This window comes from Sander vitreus, chromosome 5 (genome assembly GCF_031162955.1).
Source record: "Sander vitreus isolate 19-12246 chromosome 5, sanVit1, whole genome shotgun sequence".
Lineage (NCBI taxonomy): Eukaryota > Metazoa > Chordata > Actinopteri > Perciformes > Percidae > Sander > Sander vitreus.
The window spans coordinates 27,779,681-27,801,449 of record NC_135859.1 but is presented as its reverse complement, the minus strand read 5'-3'; the positions used below and the strand labels follow the sequence as shown (position 1 = coordinate 27,801,449).

General features: G+C 41.5%; 1 protein-coding gene across 1 annotated transcript in view; it reads left to right on the top strand.

The window, feature by feature from the left end:
• The window catches only part of taok3a (TAO kinase 3a), a 73,828-nt gene extending 52,108 nt beyond the window's left edge, over positions 1–21,720 (top strand). Inside the window, exons 12-21 of the mRNA XM_078251340.1 lie at positions 2,764–2,931; positions 4,494–4,691; positions 6,702–6,839; positions 11,833–12,069; positions 13,069–13,197; positions 14,451–14,654; positions 15,314–15,553; positions 16,313–16,525; positions 17,064–17,246; positions 20,632–21,720. Coding sequence (XP_078107466.1) covers positions 2,764–2,931; positions 4,494–4,691; positions 6,702–6,839; positions 11,833–12,069; positions 13,069–13,197; positions 14,451–14,654; positions 15,314–15,553; positions 16,313–16,525; positions 17,064–17,246; positions 20,632–20,793 — 1,872 coding nt within the window. The 3' untranslated portion in view covers positions 20,794–21,720. The remainder of the gene's footprint in view (positions 1–2,763; positions 2,932–4,493; positions 4,692–6,701; positions 6,840–11,832; positions 12,070–13,068; positions 13,198–14,450; positions 14,655–15,313; positions 15,554–16,312; positions 16,526–17,063; positions 17,247–20,631) is intronic.
• The last annotated feature ends 49 nt before the right edge of the window (positions 21,721–21,769 follow it).

The following is a 21,769-nucleotide window of genomic DNA, read 5'->3' as shown; positions in this document are numbered from 1 at the left end:
TTCTTGGTGATCACGCTCAACAGTGGGAGCTCGAGCAGAATTTTTTTACACCTGCCCCACCTGAGTGAGTGTGTGAGGTTAGGTAGCGGTTAAATAAGGGGCTCTGGACTGTCGTCTGGATGGGATTGACGTTTAGACTGGAATTCACTCCTCCCAACACCCCTGACCCAAATCCTGGCCAAAAAAACATTAAAGAGGGATAAGCACCAAACAGACTTGGGATCAGTGTCGAAGGGGCTGCTTTATAGTGAAGCCTTGGGGGGTGTGATGTTAGCTTATGATTAATACCCACTTTCTCTTCACAGACGCACACAAAATCACTCTTTCTGTTTGTGCACAGTTTGGGTTCACTGTGTGTGCACAGAAAGTTTCCCCAAACAGCTTATTGTAGCCAAGAGGATGTGTGCAAAATAAAAAAATGTTGTCCGACCAACAAAGATAGCAAAGATAATTCAAATTACAATATAAAGCAGCAAATCTCACATTTGTAAAGCTGGAATCAGTGAATGGCAGTTTCCTTAATACATGATTTAAATGATAAATCCATTATCAAAATTGTTGGCGATACATTTTCTGTTGATTCACTGAGTGTCAGATGAGAAGATTGACGCTATCTGTACAGTAAATATATATTTACTGTACAGATAGCGTTATATATATTCCTTTAATACATCAAGCATGTCAGGCTTGTTCCCTGTCACTACTACTACTATAATTGCAGTAGAAGTAAACGAGATGGACTAAGAGAAAAAAGTTAATAATAATAACTGCTTTTAACATCACAATAACTAACAGAGTAAATCTTTAAGGATGGATGGGTACATTGGGTAGAAGAAGCTGGTGATGCCACAGTATACATTTAGGAAAGGCACTGAAGACGCTGTTGCTTCTTCTTAACACTAACCTTATAATGAGGAAGAATCCCGGAGATAACTTCTGGCTGGTCGATGGGACGGGGGTGGCCAACCACCCACACTCTGGCGTAGTTCCGTCAGAAAACGGGACAAATCAGTCCCATCTCTATTTTCAGAGCGTGATGTCATTCCCCTGTGTCCTGACTAACCCATTACACCAGCATCTGTCACATGGAGTGGAAGGTGTGCAGAGACCGAGAGCTGGATATATATATATATATATATATATATATAAATATATATATATATATATATATATATATATATATATATATATATATATATATATATATATATATATATATATATATATATATATTAGGCCTGTCCTCTGAGATTGCATACATTTCAGCCATTTAAGCACACAATATTTTATGAATGAGAGTGACTAAGGGGACGTGTGAAAATGTGTGTGTGGTAGAGTGGGTGGAAGCGTAGGGTAGAGAAGATGTTTTTGTTGTATTTTTATTTTCATCTTGATGTCGGTACAATTAATTAAAAACGCATGCATCTTCACTACCTCATTCTTACCCACCAGCCCCACACATCCACTCTGACCTGCTGGTTATGTAACACAAAATAAATAATTACATAAATGCATAATGCCCTGACATCCACCAAATTACACCTCCATCAAATTACAGAAATGTATGTTCCTTACAGTGGAGCTCGTGACAGCTTGGAAATGTGATCTAAATGAGTTTGACCAATCAGTTTAGCGTAAAACTGTGTTAGGAAATATCATTAAATAATAATGTTTTCATAAAGAAAATCTGACCTTTTTGTGTAATTTGAATGTTACATGGATTTAACGTTCATGCTGTAGGAATTTGACTTTCTTTTGGTGAGAAATGTTAGGTTGCTAATACCCAGTGTAGATACAATGGGGTCCAGTATACTTTTTGTCCCACAGATTATTTTATTCAATTCCAACTCTTCCCTTAAATACATTTTTCTTTCCAGAGTGGTTTGTAGGCGTTCCCAAAAAGATTAAAAGACTGAAATCTCTCAATTAATTATCAGCATATTACTCAACAGTACTTTATTTGAAGCTGTCATTTATTTGGTGCCAAGGCAAATACAGTTAAGACATTATTTATTGGAGTGAAAATAATTAAGAGTATTTATGAAAATCGATTTTATGGACAGTCTTACACAGATCCCATGTGTTCAGTGCACTAGAGGAGAAGAGTGCTTGGACTCCCAGGATGGGCAGAGCAACCTGCAGGCGCCCTCTAGTGATAGTCACTGTTGTGGTGCTCATTGTGTCAAGTGTAAAATTAGATTTCCTTTAAACACAATTTATAAGATCTTTAAGAACAGACCTTGTAAAAACTTAAGGTCCTGCAGCTATTATATGCTCTCAAACCATAGTTTTCATATTTACTGAGAAGTAACTCCTCTTATAGCATTTAAAGTTCCTACATCTTTCCAGTGTTTTTGATGTTATTTCCCAAAGAAATATTTATTGTTGTCGGGGAATATTTTAATTAATAGGTTTAGTTGATTTTTGAAATGTACAAAGACCTGCCAGTATGTTACAAATGTCTTCAGGTGAAAACTTTGGAAACAGAAATACAATTGTACTATAACACACAGACAAATAAAAGAGTATATTTCCAAATTGCTATTCCGCTAAATTGGAGAGAGAAAAAACGATTAGCATCCATAAATTGTAAGGTATAAAGAGCTGAATTTGAAACATGACTAATTAAATTAGAATATTGCATGAAAAAGGACTATTTTCTAAATTTCTAAACTGATTGTTTTCATCCTTCTATCCATCTTTAAATAACTTCTGACCCAACCAACTAACTTACTAACTTTCTCCCTCTTCTTCCCTGTCCAGCATGATTTTGTGCGTCGGGAACGTTCGCCGCGCATTCTCATCGACCTCATCCAGAGGACCAAGGATGCAGTGCGTGAGCTGGACAACCTGCAGTACCGCAAGATGAAGAAGATCCTCTACCAGGAGAAACACAACGGACCAATGGGAGAGAGCCAGGAGGAGGAGGAGGTGGGAGGAGGGGGGGGAAGGGTTAATGTAAAAGATCAGTGGAAAGAAACAATGGGCATTTCAGAGTTTGTCAGGAGTCAAAATCGAAAGGAGACGAGTGAAGAACTAGTGTCAAAAACATGAAATCAGTTGAGCTCCATTTAAATTCTGTTTTCTGTCACTGTTTTTATTTGTTCATGGAGTTTGTGTAAAACCATATTCAATTCAGCTTTACTATCACAGAAAGAAACATTTGCATAAAACAAACAGTGTAGGCCTATATACACAGGGCAGAAACAATAATAAAGCCAACAGAGGCAATAGTAGATCAAATAGACATGAAAGGCTACATTTAGCAGTGTAAAGCTGCAACTAATGATTTAGTTTTATTATCGATTAATTTGACAGTTCTCTTTTTACATTCATCGACTAGTTGTTTGGTCTATAAAATATCCAAACATATTGACAAATGAAATCAGAATTTCGTAGAGCGCAAGATGACGTCTTCAAATTTCTTTCCCCGCTCAACAGTCCCAACCACTAACATATTCAGTTTGTAATGATGTTAAACACATAAAATCAACAAATCTTTACGTTTTGAGATCTAGAACTACACAAACGACACTTTTGCTTGATAAATTACCAAAAGAATAAATCGATTATTTAAAATGTTTGGTGTTTAGATCTGTTTCAGCTCTACTGCAGTGTATCCATTTCTTATAGTAATTTAGCACTTGTGTTGCACTGCAGTGAGGGAGTTTTTCCACTTTATTAGATCAACATGCAGGATTCTTGGAGCTCAGATTCACAGCACAACAGGTGAGAACAGGATAGTTTATCTGAAGTGATGTAACCCCAAGAGGGAGGTGCCAGATACTGTACTTCTACCTGCAGCCACAGTAGCCAAACATCAAGATGACATGTCCCTTAGTTGACTTGGCCTGAGGCAGCAGGAGCAGGCCTGGGCAGCCAGCAGCCACAGTAGTGTCATCCTACACCACATGGTCAGCAGCCACCAGACCCCACTGCAACAAGACGCTGCTGAAGGCTTTAGTGAGAAAACCTGCAGTCCTAAACCTTGGTTTCTGGTTTCAGGGGAAGATGCACTGCAAGTGGAAAGACTGATTATAACACCCTAATTTAGTCTGTTACTGCGGACTTAACTGAATTGTCTGCTGCACCTAAAAGCTGCGCAGCTTGATTTCCTTTATCTAGAATGTACACACACTCAAGTGGCCTTCTAATCTTTAGACAGCTCAGGCACACAGATGTGCATTAACATACAAATTGACACAGGTGAATGATTGAAACACACACATACATGTGTGAGCAATTTTAGGTTAATAGGCAATTTAGCATGACTTTGACTCTAATGCAATCTAGAGGTCATTAGTTATTTTCCTTGTATTGAGGTGACTGCATTTAATTATATGATTTGAAGAGGCCTGTGTACAGTAGTGTATTGGGGGTGAAGGACATGGTAGTCAATGTGTTAATATTTGCATCTGTGTATAATTTCAAAACTCTTGAGTGTTCATTTGTGAAAGCATGTGTTTATGAATATGCGTGTGTGGATGTTGCAGGACAGCGAGGCAGCCAGTTGCAAGATGAACAGCCTGGGAAGCAACCACTCCATCCCCAGCACATCGGTCAGCACGGGCAGCCAGAGCAGCAGCGTGAACAGCATGCAGGAGGTGCTGGACGACAGCTGCTCCGACATGACCATGATGCATCCCCAGGACTACAGCAGCACCCTGGAATCCTCCCCACACACCAAGAAGGTAAAGGTCAGGGGTGAAGGGTTGGATGGTGGGAGGGAGGTGGTGGTGAGTATTTAGGCCTGGATGACAGATTAAAAGTCACACCATACCAAACCAGAGCTGGAAACTAGGAAGCAGTGTGAGCAGTTGCCAGTGCTACCAAAAATATTTTGTCTGATGAAAGTACCCCTTCATCGACGCCACATAATGTTCTTCTGAATGTATTTTAAACTTGTAATAGGACAGAGTCACCTCTCATGCCACACCTATTGGCTTTGAACTGCATTTGAAATTGAGCATTTAGTTCTTGCTGGAGAGGCTGTGCAAACTGCTCTGCGGTCAGCACAGACAAAAACTGCAAAAAATATTATAGGAAACCAGCAGAAAAGCTAGCATTGTTTTGCTAATTAAAAAACAAAATCTGGATGATGTGGACTAAGAGAGGTAAGGTCCTGATGGGGTAATGCAACAGAAAAAAATATGGGAGTCGTAAGTCCTATGCAAACACTACCTTGTTTTTAAAATATATCCATTTATTACAAGGTCTAGTTGTTTATGGACATGTTTTATACTAGTTGCAATGGCCTCGGTTTGATAGTTATTGTGTGCTTCTTAGAGCCAATTACTGTTGGTTAAATGCCAGCAGTTTTCATGGTGATGGTAAATGATGCACTTTTATGTAATTGTATGAACCCACTAAATGGTCAAAACCTAAAGGGGACTTGCCAGGACACCAAGATAGTTTATTTTTGGATTGGACACAAGTTTAGCTCACAGTTAAAACTGCTATGCCCTTTGCTTCTGATATGGTGTTCACTCCACAATATGTGTACAGGTGCTAAAAAAAAGAAGAAAAGTATCTAATGGCTTAAAAAAAAAAAAAAACTTAAATCCGGATCACCACAAAAGTCTAATCAGTTGTTCATTCACACAAGGCCTACAGTATTTGTCCACCAAATTCTATTGATTTTCAGTAAGGTTTTTGAGATGTCCTTCTGATATAGAAACAAACAAATACACTACAGCAAAAGTAAATTCTCCTTGATGGACCTAAAGCCTGATTACAGACGAGGACAACATTTTACCTTCCCAATAATGTATTTGGTCAAGTAGTGCTTCTTGCAGTAGTAAACACTTTTTCTAAATTTGCCATGTACTTGTTTCTAAGAATCCTAGTCAATGGTGAGTACATAAAAACACAGCAGGCATAATCAACACATGCAATGTTACTAGCACAATCACTTCCTGCAAGCAGTTTGGTAGATCACTTCAAGTTCATCACAAACACCGTTCACACCCCAAGAACAAAGGCTGTGTACACATGTCGACAAGCAACACATACTCCCCACCATTACACACACACACACACACACACAGACACACACACACACACACACACACACACACACACACACACACACACACACACAGTACACAGTATACATAGGTCAACACAATGCCTGACATTCTCATATAACTTAAACGTGTGAAGAGAGGGCTGTCACTGCTCTTTCATTCTCTTTCTTCATCTGCACTTTGTATTTTGACAGTGCATGAATAAGGATGTCACTTTATGAACAGACAGCCAATGTGTTGTTTCAAGTTCAGGGGCTGAGTGTAGAACAAATGACACATATTCAGATGCTGATGAAGTTCCATCCTCACATTAACCAACTCTTTGGTCCACTGGTTCCTGAGAATAGAATGGGGGATTGAGTGTTGACATCTCATCATGTTTTGCAAGGTTACAGTTGACACAGTTTTAGCATATGCTTGAAGTTTAGATGTACAATAAAAATTAATGGGGAATTTTGTTCTTTAAAAAGGCACATAATGACGGTGAAGAGTAATAACACTGGCATGGTTTTAAGTGAGTTGAAATCTGTGAAGTATCCTGTAGCACCTTCATTTTTAGACACTGTTCACTTTAGTGCCATTTGCTCTTATATTTTAAAAGAAGACAACCCTGTGACTTGATGGATGAATTGTGCTCAGTTTTCATTTCTCAGTGTATTTGTGTGTTTCACACAGGACCATCAGTACAACTGGGATGATGGGACCCACAGGGACCACCGGCAAGGGCTGAGGCCATCCTCCTCCGACAAGAGCAGCCAGGCCCAAAACTATAAGAACCAGGGCCGCTTTGCCACCATAAAATCAGCCTCATTGGTAAGTTTAACAAAGCTCTTTCCTCTTTTCTTCTCTTTTGAGTTCCTGAAACATGCTTTTTATGTGCCTTAAGGGTTTCAGGATCATTCATTTGTGCAACAGTCACCTTGAAAGTTGGGTTGCTTTAAATGCCAAAGCATTCTTTTGTTTCTGTCTGTGAATGTGGCGGTTGAATGTTGAGTTTAGCCTGGGTGTGATGTAATGTCTCCACGCTGAGTAAATGTGATGTGGATCCATGTTGGAACAAACTGATGTTTTAAGACACCTGTAAAATCAGACCTGTCTCTCCTTTGTGGACCCACCTATTGATATTTATTCAGTTGTTTTTCTTCCTGTCCATCCATCTTTTAGTTTTTACCTCCTTTCCTGGTTATTTGTCTCTGCTCTCCAGTTTTGGCCCTGTCTCTGCAACAGATCTCTATTTCTCTGCTGTCTTTCCTCTCATTCACCTCACTCCTTTTGTTTTCTCCTCTTGTACTACGCTTTTACCAGTCCCCTCCCTCCGCCCTCTCCTTTATTTCTTCCTCTCCTACACTTGATAATATATCATTCTCTGATCTGACTTTATATTCTGAGTTGAAGGGGGTGGACTTCTCGCTCGCTCTCTCTCTCTCTCTCTCTCTCGCTCTCTCTCTCTCTCTCTCTCTCTCTCTCTCTCTCTCTCTCTCTCTCTCCCTTTCTCTCTCTCTCTCTCTCTCTCTCTCTCTCTCTTTCTCTCTCTCGCTCGCTCGCTCTCTCTCTCTCCCCCTCCCACCCTCCCTGTCTGTTGTCATGGAAACCAGCTCTAGTAACTATTAAGTAGTTGTGGTTGGTGTGTGTGTGTGTGTGTGTGTGTGTGTGTGTGTGTGTGTGTGTGTGTGTGTGTGTTTACCCATCCATGACCCAGTGGTTTTAATTGTGTGTCCCTTCTGCTGTCAGGTCTTAAACCAGACATGATGAGAGAACATGAGCAAAGAAGATGCGTGTGTGTGTGTGTGTGCGCGTCTTTGTCCTGATACTGTCCTTGATAAGAGCGTCAACCATTGATAGTCCAGTGCTGCCTGGGTTTTTATGTATTTACCAATTTCCCATTTCTTAGTTTTTTTTGTTAATCTTATAGTCGTCATCATCCATAAGAGTTGTAAGATTTAGTCCGGCTGCAATTCCAGTGTGCATCTTTTAAACTTTGAAGGTTGGAAATACAAACGTGCCACAGTGAAGTACTGTAGGTCCCCAAAAAGCAAAAGCTCTAAATTCCTTACTCATAGATTCTTGTTTTAAAACAATTTTTAAGTTGCTGTTGTTTAAAGTAAAAAAAATACCTGTGTGTGTGTGTGTGTGTGTGTATATATATATAAGCAGCTGAGGTGTTACACAATGTGTCGGCAGCTCTGTGTAACTAAGGCTGCCTGTCTTGCATAGAGGTGGCATCGTGTAAACCACAGTATCTGTGTTGTGTGATAGCGCCGGTCCTGCCCACCGGCGCTGAAAGAGAGATGACATCATCTTTTTCTGCCGAGCACAGATGTCCTCAGATTGGCCTCGGCTCTCTGAGACTTGAATAAGCAGGTAGACAAAGAAAGAAGGAGAGAGAAGAATGGGAGGTCCAGATGGGGCAGGGTGAAGAATCGCCAGAAAAAGGAGAGAAAGGAAGACGGAGAATAGGAAAAGAACGAGAACATGAAAAATTAAACAAACATATAGCCAGTAAGTTGCATCCTCAAACACAAGCATGCAAATTTCTAGGTGAGATATTTATGTTAAAGCAATTTGCTCATACTTCCAAAAGACACAGAAGGAATTCATAGTGATGGAGGGAGATATCAAGAGATTAAAGAGTGAATGAAATGAAAGAGCATGGAGGACGAGGAGGACACAGACGTCAGATAGCAGGGGGATGAGAAGGACAGATAAACAGAGGTGAGACTGGCAGATTGAAATCTGGACTGTTAAAGAAGTACAATGGCGAGAGAGACAGAGGTGACCTGAAGCGTAGAGTCCAATCTTATGTAGAGGTGGGAAAACATGGAGAGAAGAAGAAGAAGAAGAAGATAAAAGAGGGTGTGGAGAGGGCAAGAAAAGAGGAAAATAAAGAGAAGGAGAGATGGATGAAAACATCATCGAGGGAGATGAAAGACGGGGGAAAAAAGGATGAGGAGGGAGAGAAACGGCAGAAAGAGATGGATGTAAAGCGAGAAGGTGAATGAATGTGAAAAATAACTAGCGTTATGTGAGTGAGAGGGAGGGCAGGGGTTATTATAGGTCAGATGAAGTAACATCGTTGTAAGATATTTCATGTGCTGCTTGTCTCGTCTTCAGCTCTCGGTTGCAGATTGTAACCTGACAGCTGTAAACCTCAGCACGTCAACAACAAAGCAGCAGATTACAGTCAAGTTTAAGACGCGTCAAAACGTACAACATCCACATCAGGCGACAGTTAAAGCAGAAAAGAAATAGAATAAATGTACATAAATGTCAGAGGTTGTGTTTACACCAGATGCACCCCTTTTGTATTTGCATCCCTTTTGAGGCCCAAACTGACTATAAGAGAATATATAGAAGAGAGACTATATATGAGACTATGAGAGAATACAGAGCACCCCACATTTGTGCGTTGACAGGAAAACAGGACACAAAAGAAGGGTCTGTCGAGGCTTTTTGCTTTCCCTCTTTAGCCAAATGACTTCACCATATGTGTCTATACATCTGTAGCAACATTCAAAGACTCTTCTTGTTTTATCTCGTACCTGACAAAGAGCCATTTCAGGCTTTAAACATTCTACTTTTCTGAATTTAATAAGGAAGAAAATGACAGTGCTGTTAGTCTTCTTAATCTACTCTCCAATAACATATTAGTTGTATACATAAAAGAGTTGCTCACATGTATCATTTAAAAAGCATTTCTTCAACACAACAAATCATGTCCTTTCATTACAACATTAACACCACCTTCAACTGCAAAATAACTAAATTCAGCTGCGTAATTCCCACTGATCTAACTGGAACATTCACCTTTAGCCTGCATGCACCCTCCTCCTCTCCCTGAATATGAGCTCTTTTCCCTCCCTGAACCTGAGTGAAAGAGGCTGTCACATGACGTGACTTGGCCCTTTGTGGCAGCACGCAGGGCGGCAGCGAAGCAAGTGACTAGGATTGGGAGCTGCTGTTAAAGTGGGGTATTGATTCAACACAGATTTAGTAGGGAGGGGGCGGAGTTCAACCTCCACCTATTTCCACGCCAACCCTCCCACCCCATTTTCTCCTCTAGATGCTCTCTTATTTTACCTCTCATTATTTCTTCTTCCAACTCTCTCCCAGTCACTTTCCATCTGCTGTTTTTCCTTAGCAATCACCCCCCTCCCGCAACCCCTCTCCCTCAACTCTAGGCCTGCTCGTCTCTAACCCTACCTCCCCCTCTCCAACTTCTCTCACTCTTTCTCAATGAGGTATTCATGTGACCCACCTGCTGTCCGCCGCTTAGCGTTAGCCCAACTAAAGAGCTGCTCTGTGCTCTTGCTGGCCCGCGTCGTCGGCCTGCCTCATTCACAGTTCACACGCCTGCCTTGGCCACTGTGTGCCCAGGGCACGAACCAAGGAGAAGGGGGGGGGGGTCGTCGTCCAGTAAGGGTGGGTCTCAGGGTGGCATCGGAGCTCAGGCAGGGTTCTGTCGGGCATAGGATGCTGCACAAGGTTCCTGGATGCTGGTGCACTTGGCTAAAGTTGCCATCATGTTTGGCCTGAGGAGTTCAGGTGGAAGTTATGAGAAGATGCGGAGCGAGTACTACCTAGATGTGGAGAACCCTTTCTGTCCTCAGGTTGGTGTGTCCGGCATTGTCAGGTTTTGCAAAAAAAACGATGGGTGAAATTGCTGTTAAGCCATACCAGTATGGTCCTGGTCTTAGATAAAATGTAATTTATGTAGATGTTAACTTTTGTCTTGCTCTTTCTGACTTAAACACATTCTGGATTGGATTTGAATTTTTGAATTCTTTGTGGTTGCCCGATCTATGCAGTGACTGTGTATGGGCGATGGTCAGATGAAAGAGCTTTTGTTAGACTCTTGTGGTAACTTCAAAGGGATTTCACAGTATTTCTTTATTTAGGGTCGTAAATACCCATCATTGGATGAAACTTCTTCCTTGCCTCTGTAAAACTGACAAGTGTTTGATTAGCAGTTGAACTGTGATGGTTTAAAGCACATGTGTCAAACTCAAGGCCCGTGGGCCAAATGCGGCCCCTCGCAAATTTTGATCTGGCCCACGTATCAATTTTAGGTTCACAATACATTCAGTCCCTGGCTAGTTGTGCACCAAACCAAAAAGAGGGAAAAACTCCAAATGACGCGACTTTCTGGCAGATTTACCGACTTTGAGACTGAGAAACTCCCACAGAACCAGAGTATTTTAATATTCAGGCGATGAAATCATCAATCATTGTTTTGCATGATTTGCTAATCTCTATGATGGCTAAGGAACTCTTTGCTGACTTTCTAGGGGTTTGTGTCGAACGAAGTGCGACAAAAGTCGAAAAGAGCGACAAAAAAAGCAACAAAACGATGCAAAAACCGACAATAAAAAAGAGTGTTTAAAACGTCTGAGAAAGCCACAAAAAAGTCGGAAAAAGCAACAAAAATGACCAAAAAAGCGACATTCAGTAATAGAATCAAAGATATTTTACTTTTTTTGATGTATGCATGTCAATTTACCTCTACATGTCTGCTCCTTGATGTGATTCTCTTTTCCAGTGTGGCCCTAAATGAAAATGAGTTTGAAAACCCCTGGTTTAAAGTATTGAATGAATTCTGTTTTCAATTCTTCTTAAAATAGCTAACCCAGATAAATGGATACTGCATATTAACAAAGGACAGGTGACATGTCAAGCATTGGTGTTTGTACACACCCTATATTTTAATATCCTTTAATCTGTTGAGTATTTGTTAAACTATTTGGTTTTCGGTGTGATCAAAAATGATTTATTGCAGCGCTCATATCTCCTTACTTCTCTTTCTCAACAGGTGACCAAGCAAATCCACGAACATGAGCAGGAGAGCGAGCTGCGGGAGCAGATGTCGGGCTACAAGCGCATGCGGCGGCAGCACCAGAAGCAGCTGATCGCCCTGGAAAACAAGCTGAAGGCCGAGATGGACGAGCACCGGCTCAAGCTGCAGAAGGAGGTGGAGACGCAGGCCAACAACGCCTACATCGAGCTGGAGAAGCTGGCAAAGCGCCACACCGTGCATTCTGAGAAGGAGGTGGGATTTGTGAAGGGTATATGGGTTCTAGAACATGAGTACTGTACAGTGACCTCTAAGTTACTTCACAGAAGATCACACCGACCTACATGTACCATGCAACAGTTAGCTAGGGGATGAGGTCTGCTTTGGAAAGATGGAGAGGACATGACGTTGAAGTTATAATGCTTCTATAGCTGCTGGAAGAAAGTTTGTTGAAAAGTTCTTTGTTCTGTTCAAAAATGTTATCGGTTTGAACCACAAAGCTGCAAACTTAGTCTTGCATTGAATGCTACGGAAAGTTTCGCTAAGACTTTATGCACTGCTGCCACTTAATGATACATAGGATGAAACACAAGGGCAGAAGTGGGTCACAGAATGTCACGCTCTGAAAAACAAGCTGCATATCTCTGTGATTAGCACGCAGCGTGCGGGACCAGACAGGGAGATAGTATATCTGTTCAACTAGACCAGCATGCACCCTTACTTAAACAGCAACATAAACACACAATGTCACATGCCACATGGGAGGGACATGTAACTCAGCTAAACGACTAAGTCAGTAGATATTGGCTTAAAGTGGTAAACATCAACAGGATGTCCTCTTGTCTGAAAATGGGTTTAGCAAAAAATGCTAAATTTTTTTGGATACTTCTATCTATCTATAGCACTGATGTTTTTGTAAGCCTGGCATTAGTGAAACTCCTGTATTATGGCTGGACAATAAACCGACTTCATCAAACTACTGACATTATGAATTTCCTACTGACCTAAATTTGCTCAAATTGCAATTTTCTTTAAATGTCTATATACTGACATTAACCACAACAGCCAATAACTAGAGGGTTCAACCAACCAACGGACCAGTCCAGTGTATTTAACTGGTCATACTATAATACAATATACATGCCATTTAGGGCTGCAACTAACAATTATTTTGATTAATAGTCTATATTCAGCACCATGCTAAGCTAACAGTCCCTCATCTGTGTTTTCCTCCTGTTTCATGTGTTCCCCCAGACGAAGACGGCGTTGGCGGATGAGAAGAAGTTCCAGCAGCAGATCGTGGCCCAGCAGAAGAAGGAGCTGACCACCTTTCTGGACAATCAAAAGAAGCAGTACAAACTCTGCAAGGAGAAGATTAAGGAGGTGTGCCGCGTTTGTTGGTTTCCTTTTTTCCTCCTCAGGCGAGCTCCTTTTGTACGCCTCTTGTGTATGACACATGGTCCTGTATGCTGTTTACTGTTGAATCAGACCTCCTCCACACAAACATGCACATTCAGTACTTCCATAAGTGGTCTTTTGGAAGTTGCGTTGAGTCACACAGCCTACTCACTATGTACCTACACATGTATATTCACTCAAACAAGGAAACCCACAAATCCATACGCACAGTGTAGCATTTGTGTGCCTCCACAATCTTCAAACTGAGTCCAGAGAATACTCCTGTGGGCTGGGAGTGTGAAACACTGTGTTTTCAGTTACAAGATAAGTGACCAAAATTAGGTCAGCACAGTTAAAAGAAAGCATTGCTGGCGGGTAGAGATATTTCCCACCAACTGAGGGCTATAACGGAATTAGACACCACAGAGAACGGGGATCAGGCTCATGTGTTAAGTGCATTAGCTCGAATTGTAGATTACCTTAAAGCCCATGAAAGAGAAAGACAACCCATACTGAGGAGGGATAGATTTATTTTTGTTCAACCCTCCTCTGGCTATAAAAGTCATCTGTAGTTTAAGACACAAGGTCAATTGGAGTTTGCTGTATTCCCTCACTACAAACACTTGATATCGTGAACACTATTCGTTATTTAGGCAGTATTTATACAGGCTTTGTTTATTTTCACATTCAAAACCTGCATATGTAATACATAGGTTTTTTTGTTTTTTTTTAAAGATTATTGTTGGGCTTTTCCGCCTTTTGATTGATAGGACAGCTAGGTGAGAAAGGGGAGAGAGAGGGGGAAGACATGCAGGAAATCGTCACAGGTTGGATTCGAACCTCGGACTCTGCGTCGAGGCATAAACCTCAAAGTATATGTGTGCCTGTTCTACCCACTGATCCAACCCGGCCACATGTAATACATAGTTTGATCATTTTCTGCTTGCGTAGACTATATTTGCTTTTCACATATCCACTGGTTTTAATATCTCAAAGTAAATTATTCCTCACCCGAGTCCCAAACTTACCAGCCATTGTCTATTTTACCAATTAAACTGATATCCGCATTGACAAAAATAACAGATAGAATATCCAGCCAAAATGTCAGATGAACCTACCAATCACAGCTCAAATTAACCAATAATTGGCTACGGCCTAGTATCAAGTCTGACTGTACTTGTCAAAACAATCTCATAATTCCTCAATTCCTCTGCTTTGAAACTCTCACCCCTTCTCAGGAGATGAACGAGGACCATAGCACACCCAAAAAGGAGAAGCAGGAGCGTCTGTCCAAGCACAAGGAGAACATGCAGCATTCCCAGGCCGAGGAGGAGGCCCATCTCCTGTCCCAGCAGAGAGTTTTCTACGACAGGAACTGCCGCGCCTTCAAGCGCAAAGTCATGATTAAGAAGCACGACTTGGAGCAGGAACAGATCCGAGAGGTGCGGAGGACATACATCCTTAAAATGACTACATGCATAAATTATAAATGGACTTGGTTGTTCATTTAATTGTTAAATGTACAACGTAAGTTCACCAAACCATTGAAGTAAACCCCCTGTTTATTTGTTGTTGCGTGATGTTGGTGTCAACAGGCCCAATGTGACACCAACATATTATTCTCAGTGGTGTCGTTACATAATATAATAATAATTACACCCATTGTTCTTTAGATCTGTAATGTGCTTCCTATTAACTATAAGAAGATTATTACAGAGTAAAGCAAGTCAACAATGTCAATCTGAAAAGCTGTTGTGTAAATCTGGAGGAAGTCTAAGAAGGTCCAAACGCGTTCTGTGGGAAAATACACAAAAATCTGAGTCACATTTTAGAGGATAGTTTTTTATGCTTTGGTTAATAGAAAAAGGAAGTGTTTACATCAATGGGAATGATTTAATGGGTTGATATTAATTGATTTTTCAACTGTTGTTAATGGCAGTCAATGTTCTAACCCTAAAACAAAAAAAAGAAAACTGTGAATGACACGTTAAAAACAAGTTGAACAAACGATATTAAATCAATAGCACCTACTGCAAGTCATCCATACCTCTCTCCCCCTCCTTTCTCTCTCTTCCTCCATCTTTCCTCCCGGTCCTCTTAGGAGCTGAACAAGAAGAAGACCCAGAAAGAGATGGAGCACGCCATGCTGATCCGCCACGACGAGTCCATGCAGGAACTGGAGTACAGGCAGCTGAAGACCCTGCAGAAGCTGCGGATGGACCTGATCCGCCTCCAGCACCAGACAGAACTGGAGAACCAGATCGAGTACAACAACCGGCGTGAGCGTGAACTCCACCGCAAGCATGTGCTGGAGCTCCGGCAGCAGCCCAAGAACCTCAAAGTGAGTCAACACAGAGACAATCATGTTTTCAGTCGAGGATTTTGTAGATGTGGAGGTTATTGTCATAAGGTGCTTGCAATGCAGGACTGATGTTAAACTACAAAAACCTGTTTTAAATGCTTAGGTTCATTTTTAGAATTTTTCTTGTGTCTTTGAAAACACAAATCTGATCCTCCACTCAGATGGCGCAAGCCATAAGCAATGTCTTTTATTTCTAAGTATGATTTTGATAAAAGTGATGCAACGTGGATGTAACAAATTAACTTGGAAAATGAAAGAACATACAAATGTATCATCTCTAAATCATTCATCATCATCAGTCATTTCAGTTTGATTTGCTTTTAAGGATAACAGAAACCAGAACTCTGCTTTTTTTTTTTAAACCTGTAACCTTAAGCAGCAGAATTCTTAAAGCATGACTAAAGACGTTAAGTTAACAACAACAAAACTCTTTTTTTTTTTTTTTTTTATTATTATTTTTTGGGCATTTTAGGCCTTTATTTTGACAGGACAGCTGAAGACATGAAAGGGAAGAGAGAGGGGTAATGACATGCAGCAAAGGGCCGCAGGTCGGAGTCGATCCTGGGCCCGCTGCATCGAGGAGTAAACCTCTACATATGGGCGCCTGTTCTACCAACTGAGCTATCTGGGCGGCCACAGCAACAAAACTTTAAAAGAAATGTAATGCTCTTTAAATGTTACTGTCTACATCCTCTTCTCATGGTTTGTCTGTCTGTCTGTCTCTGTCCCCTCCACCAGGCTTTGGAGCTGCAGATCAAGAAGCAGTTCCAGGACACATGTAAGGTGCAGACCAAGCAGTACAAGGCCCTGCGCCACCACCAGATGGAAGTTACGCCCAAGGCCGAGCACAAGACGGTGCTCAAGGCCCTGAAGGATGAGCAGACACGCAAGCTGGCCATCCTGGCGGAGCAATATGAGCAGAGCATCAACGAGATGATGGCCTCGCAGGCGGTGAGTGGAGAGGCGTTCACGTCATCGTTTATTTCTGGACACTGATTTGGGCATATTTCAAGATGAGACATGTACAGTAGGCCTTTTGAAGGAGATTAGGAGGCCTTTCTCTCCACCTGTTGCTCATGATTTTACATTTTTCTCCTCCTGGTTTGTCCTCATCTCATATCTGTCTTATCTCTTTCTCTTCTTCCTTCCCCTTTCTATCTCACCTTCATTTGTAATCTCTCTTCATGTCTTTTTGACATTTCCTAACCCTTCCTCCTCCCCTCCCTTTCCACTGTCTTTTCATGTTGTGTCTGTCCCTGTTGCCCTTACATTCTTCTTCCATCCCTTCGTCTCCGCCTCCCCTCCCCTTATTTCTGTCTCTATTCCCTCTTTCTCCTCTCTCTCCCATTCTGTGTGTCTTATGAATGTACCCCCACCCTCCCCCTCAATCTACCCACTTCTCTCTCTCTCTCTCTCTCTCTCTCTCTCTCTCTCTCTCCCTCTCCCTCCCTCCCTCTCCCCTGTTGCGGTCCATGGTTGGCTGTGTCAGCTGCGTCTGGACGAGGCCCAGGAAGCCGAGTGCCAGGCCCTGAGGCAGCAGCTGCAGCAGGAGATGGAGCTGCTCAATGCCTACCAGAGCAAGATCAAGATGCAGACCGAGGCGCAGCACGAGCGCGAGCAGCAGAAGCTGGAGCAGAAGGTGTCACTGCGCCGGGCTCACCTGGAACAAAAGGTGTGGTGAATGAAACACTCGTCATTTTAAAGGAGCCATACCATTTTTTGTATTTGTTTTACTGCTCTGTAGGACATTCTCACGGTCCACTAAATATTTCATGGCACACTCCTTAAAAATACAAAAAACTAAAACGCCTTTATTGACATGGCTACATCATTTAATAAAATTGGAGAGAATGAATATATATTATTCCCTCTCAGGTGTAAAAACTATTTATGTTCTTCAGACCCCCACCAGTTGAGTTTCAAGACGCATCCAATCCTTCCACCCACCTAGCTGAATTTTTGTTACTTTTAATTTTAAACTCAACACAGTTCATCCAAAGTGTTTTTTCAACACAGAGAAAAAAACTGAACAAAAGAAAGGAAGAAAGAAAATGAGTGAAAATAAAAATCATAAATTCAAGACAATTTAGAAGACGACAACTGCTACAAGAGAGAGACAGGAAGCGACCGAAGACTTCAAAAGAAAAGAAATACAGATATTAGGTTAGACACAATTTAAGACCAATGACTAATAGGGTGTTTTTAAGATGTAGATTTAAATAATATTAAATATTACATTTTAAAAATGCATGATATTGTTGAGTCAATTACAGGGCCACGGTAATTCAAAAGTTGGTGCATTTTCTTACTGGTCTGCACGCAAATAAAGTCTTCAAACAAAGTGCTTGTCAAATTGTCCAACACCAACGACAGAATGTTACTTTCTGAAACCAAAAATCTGCCAAGCACACCAACTTCACCCAGCGATTGGCCAGGCGTGCAGAGAGAAAGTAAGCTCTCAAGTATTTGTGTGTACAACCAAATGCAGCACCATGAATGCCTTTGAGCAGAGACGGTCAGAAAGCGTGTGCCGTCATCCCTAATTGTGCGATTCATCATGTCTCCTCCCTCTCTATGACAGCAGGATTTTTGCCACACTTTGAGTGTGGTCATTTAAAAAAAAAGAAAAAAAAAGAAATATTTATGCCGTTCATGTGTCATGACAGTGTCATGTGTTCATGACCGTGTCATGTCACGCTTATGTAGATACCTTCAAGTAAAGTGTTAGCGAATAATCCTTATTCGTATTCTGTCCTGGAACATCCTGCTCCAACAGGATTTACAGTACACCACATACAGGAAGTAAAGAAACCTTTTAAAGATCTGGAACATGCAAGTGTGTGGACAAAACCCAAACGGGCGGTAATAGGTTGAAATATAAACAGTCCAACCTCCGCCTCCATGCTTCCGTGGACAGGTCCAAAATACACATTTGCATCCACCTCAGCAGGCAGTGCGGGCATGAAAGACGACCCAGACAGACATTCATGAGTTCACACAGACACTCTCTCAGATTTCCCCTCACCACAGGTGGTGATGACAGTGGCATGCCTTCCTACAGGGAGCCGACAACCATTTCTCTCCCACACACTCCTAATGGTGGTTAATCTCTACACGACAGTATGGTGCTCTTATTATGACATTTTTTGTCATCCTCTGTTTGTAATAAGACACAATTAATACAGTTAAACGTATTTGTTCTTAATAGCTTGTTGTATGTGTCCAGTCTAAATTTCTTATGCACATGCACTTTTAAATATACCATCACTTGTGACATTTCCATGCTTTTATTTTGTAGCAACCAGTTATGAAGTAATGTAAATTATGGCATTTGAAGCTGTGTTACAAGCTGGCAACTAGCTTTCATACTTGTTAGAATTTTACATTTCTTCACATAAATTTGAGACAGTTTTATCAATCTGTCCCCCAATTTGGTTGCATGATACGTATACCAACCATGGATACCAACGACATGTGATGAGATTAGAACGGCCGAGAACACCACCTTCCAAAGTGAGCGACGTCATCGCCACAGTCTAGTAGACAGCACTCCGACAACAAAGGAAGAGACCCATTTGAAATGCCGCCCTGATCCAGTTCTGCTGGGTCCAGTGGACCACTGTGGTGGTCTGTCGCCACCTCCTGTCTGCGTTCAGATCTGCACTCTGGGACTGGGATGATGTCATGGTTTTTCAAAGCACTATTGTCCTGCGGTTCAGTTCATGGTCAGAGTCTGGAGTTTTCTGTGCATGCTCAGTAGTTGGCCAGATTGCCGTATTGCGCCATGCAGTGCTTTGTTTGCACCTGTGGATGTGTAGGAGTGCTGAGTTAATGTCGGCGTTCCACTGAAAGATCAAGCAGACACAACATGACTGAACCTGAGTAATACAACTTAACACACTAACACCTTCCCAGTATAAAACAATGTACATGGGAGTCTGCATCCAGTGACACATAACATAGGATGCCACATCAAAAGAATTAAAAATAGCTACAGGGGGTGGACAAAGAAACATTGTGAACAACTCTGCAGTATTAAGAAAGCCAACACACCTGCAATAAATACAGCATTTGTGAAGGTTACAGTGTGACTGTGTCAAAAGTGTTGCTTTAACTATTGTACGTTTTAGGCTGCAGTTTGTACTGTGGTGCATTGAATTACATCACACTGTATGGCTTTTCTCTTACTTGTGTCTGCCTCTTTTTAAAATTCTGCTCGATTAGACCTCTACATCAGCACTGTGTAGGCGTGTACAGACTAAGCTTGATTGGCATCTCCCTCACTTTATTGCTGTACCTGTTGGGGCACGACAACTTAAACTTTCAACATTTTTATTAGTAGAAGTATTTGGTCGGAGAAACAAAAATTAGCTCCCACATTTATTCTTTTTTTTGTCTGTCTGCCAAGCGATCTTTATCAGACATCCCAAATAACAAATGCCAACTGATCAGCCAGAACACCTGCAAACACCTGTGTGAGAGTGCAGGGCTTTGACCAGCTCTATTTCTTAAAATTGTAACATGGTAAAAATGATTCTGTTATATTCTTGATCTTGGATTAAGTTGTAACATTTCTCCAATCATCTATCGACTGGGTTGTGCATTCATAAAGTTGACATTTCTTGGTTTTATATTGTAGTTTATTTGATCTTTCACCCGTTTCTTCTCTCGTCCCGTTTGTCACCCACATTTGTCTTGGAAGAATTTTAACATTATAACCTTTTTATAAAGCAATTTAGTATTTATTCCATACTTTTGCATTTGGATTGTATATTTTACAGACGTTGTGCCTACATCTTTTATGACAAGGTTATAAATGAGTTTACATTACATACATAACTGTTTGTGCAGGGTAAAAAGAGAATGAATATTGGACAAAGGATGCCCCAAATCTGCTTCACTTTTTTATCCGAGTACAACTCATCTCAACCCGCATTAATATAAACCTTACAACTGAAAACTTTGTATAAATTAAAACCAAAACCATCATGGTAATTCCAACTAAACTACTACTATAGACTGTACTAACCCTGAATATCCTCTCTGTTTTCCTGCAGATTGAAGAGGAGCTGGTTTCCATTCAGAAGGAGCGAACCGACCGTATCAAGCACCTGCTGGAGCGCCAGGAGCGGGAGACCGACAGCTTCGACATGGAGAGCATGCGACTGGGCTTCGGCAACCTGGGCACCCTGGACCTTCCTAAGGACGACTACAGATGAGGGGCTGCTGCCACTGTCTCTCGTAGTCCCCGGGCGTCCGTCTGCCTCAGTACACCCCTCCTCTCCTTTTACCTGACAGTGCAGGTGTTGCACCGCTGCTGACGTCCTCACACAAACACAAAAAAAACCGGCTCCAGAATCCGCTCCAGTGTGTTTTCTGGGCCGGTCAGACAGAGTTGATGGCAGGTTTTAGTGCCCCCCCTCCCCCTCTAAACCCACCTAAACTTCCTCCCCCTCCTTGCCTCTCATGGTGTCACAAGATGACAAAAAAATATGCTGGAAAACTTCCTGTAGTTCCATGTTTTTTGGTAAGAATAACGATAACGTAGTCACGGTGTTTCTTGTTTCTTGTGCAATGAGCAATGATGACACTTTTGTTGTGACTAAAAGTGGGAGACGAGAGAAGGAGGGAGAGAAAAATGAGGGCAGTTGGATGAGCGAAAACGCTCCACAACCATGCATTTTTAGGTGATTCATTTTTTGGGTTTTTTTTGGTCTCAAGCAGTGCAAAAACATTCTCACAAGGGGATAAATCAAAACAGCCGATCCTTCCGCAGCCGTTAGTCTGCGCTGCATCTTTCAACACTTTTAGTATTTATTCATCAGGACATTTTTATGACAAATTTGAATAATTTGATACTTTGAGACACAATTATCATGTACATACAGGTACGATTAGAATACATGCGACGGATGAATTTGATTCCTGAGGGGAGGGTGAATCATGGTACTCAACATGTGTATCGTACTGATTTCTCTGCACTGGCAGCCAATGTGAATAATACATGTGACACATGAACTCCAACTCCCAGCTAGCACAAAGGGCTTCATAGGGGGACGGGGGACTTCTACTTTGTGTATAGAAGGATTTATGGAGAGCTTTTACTTATTTTCGTATTGTATTTTAACTGTCAAATCAAAAAAGAATTTTTAAAGGCGCTTTTTTTCCCTCCCCCCTCCTCAGATAGTATTTGAG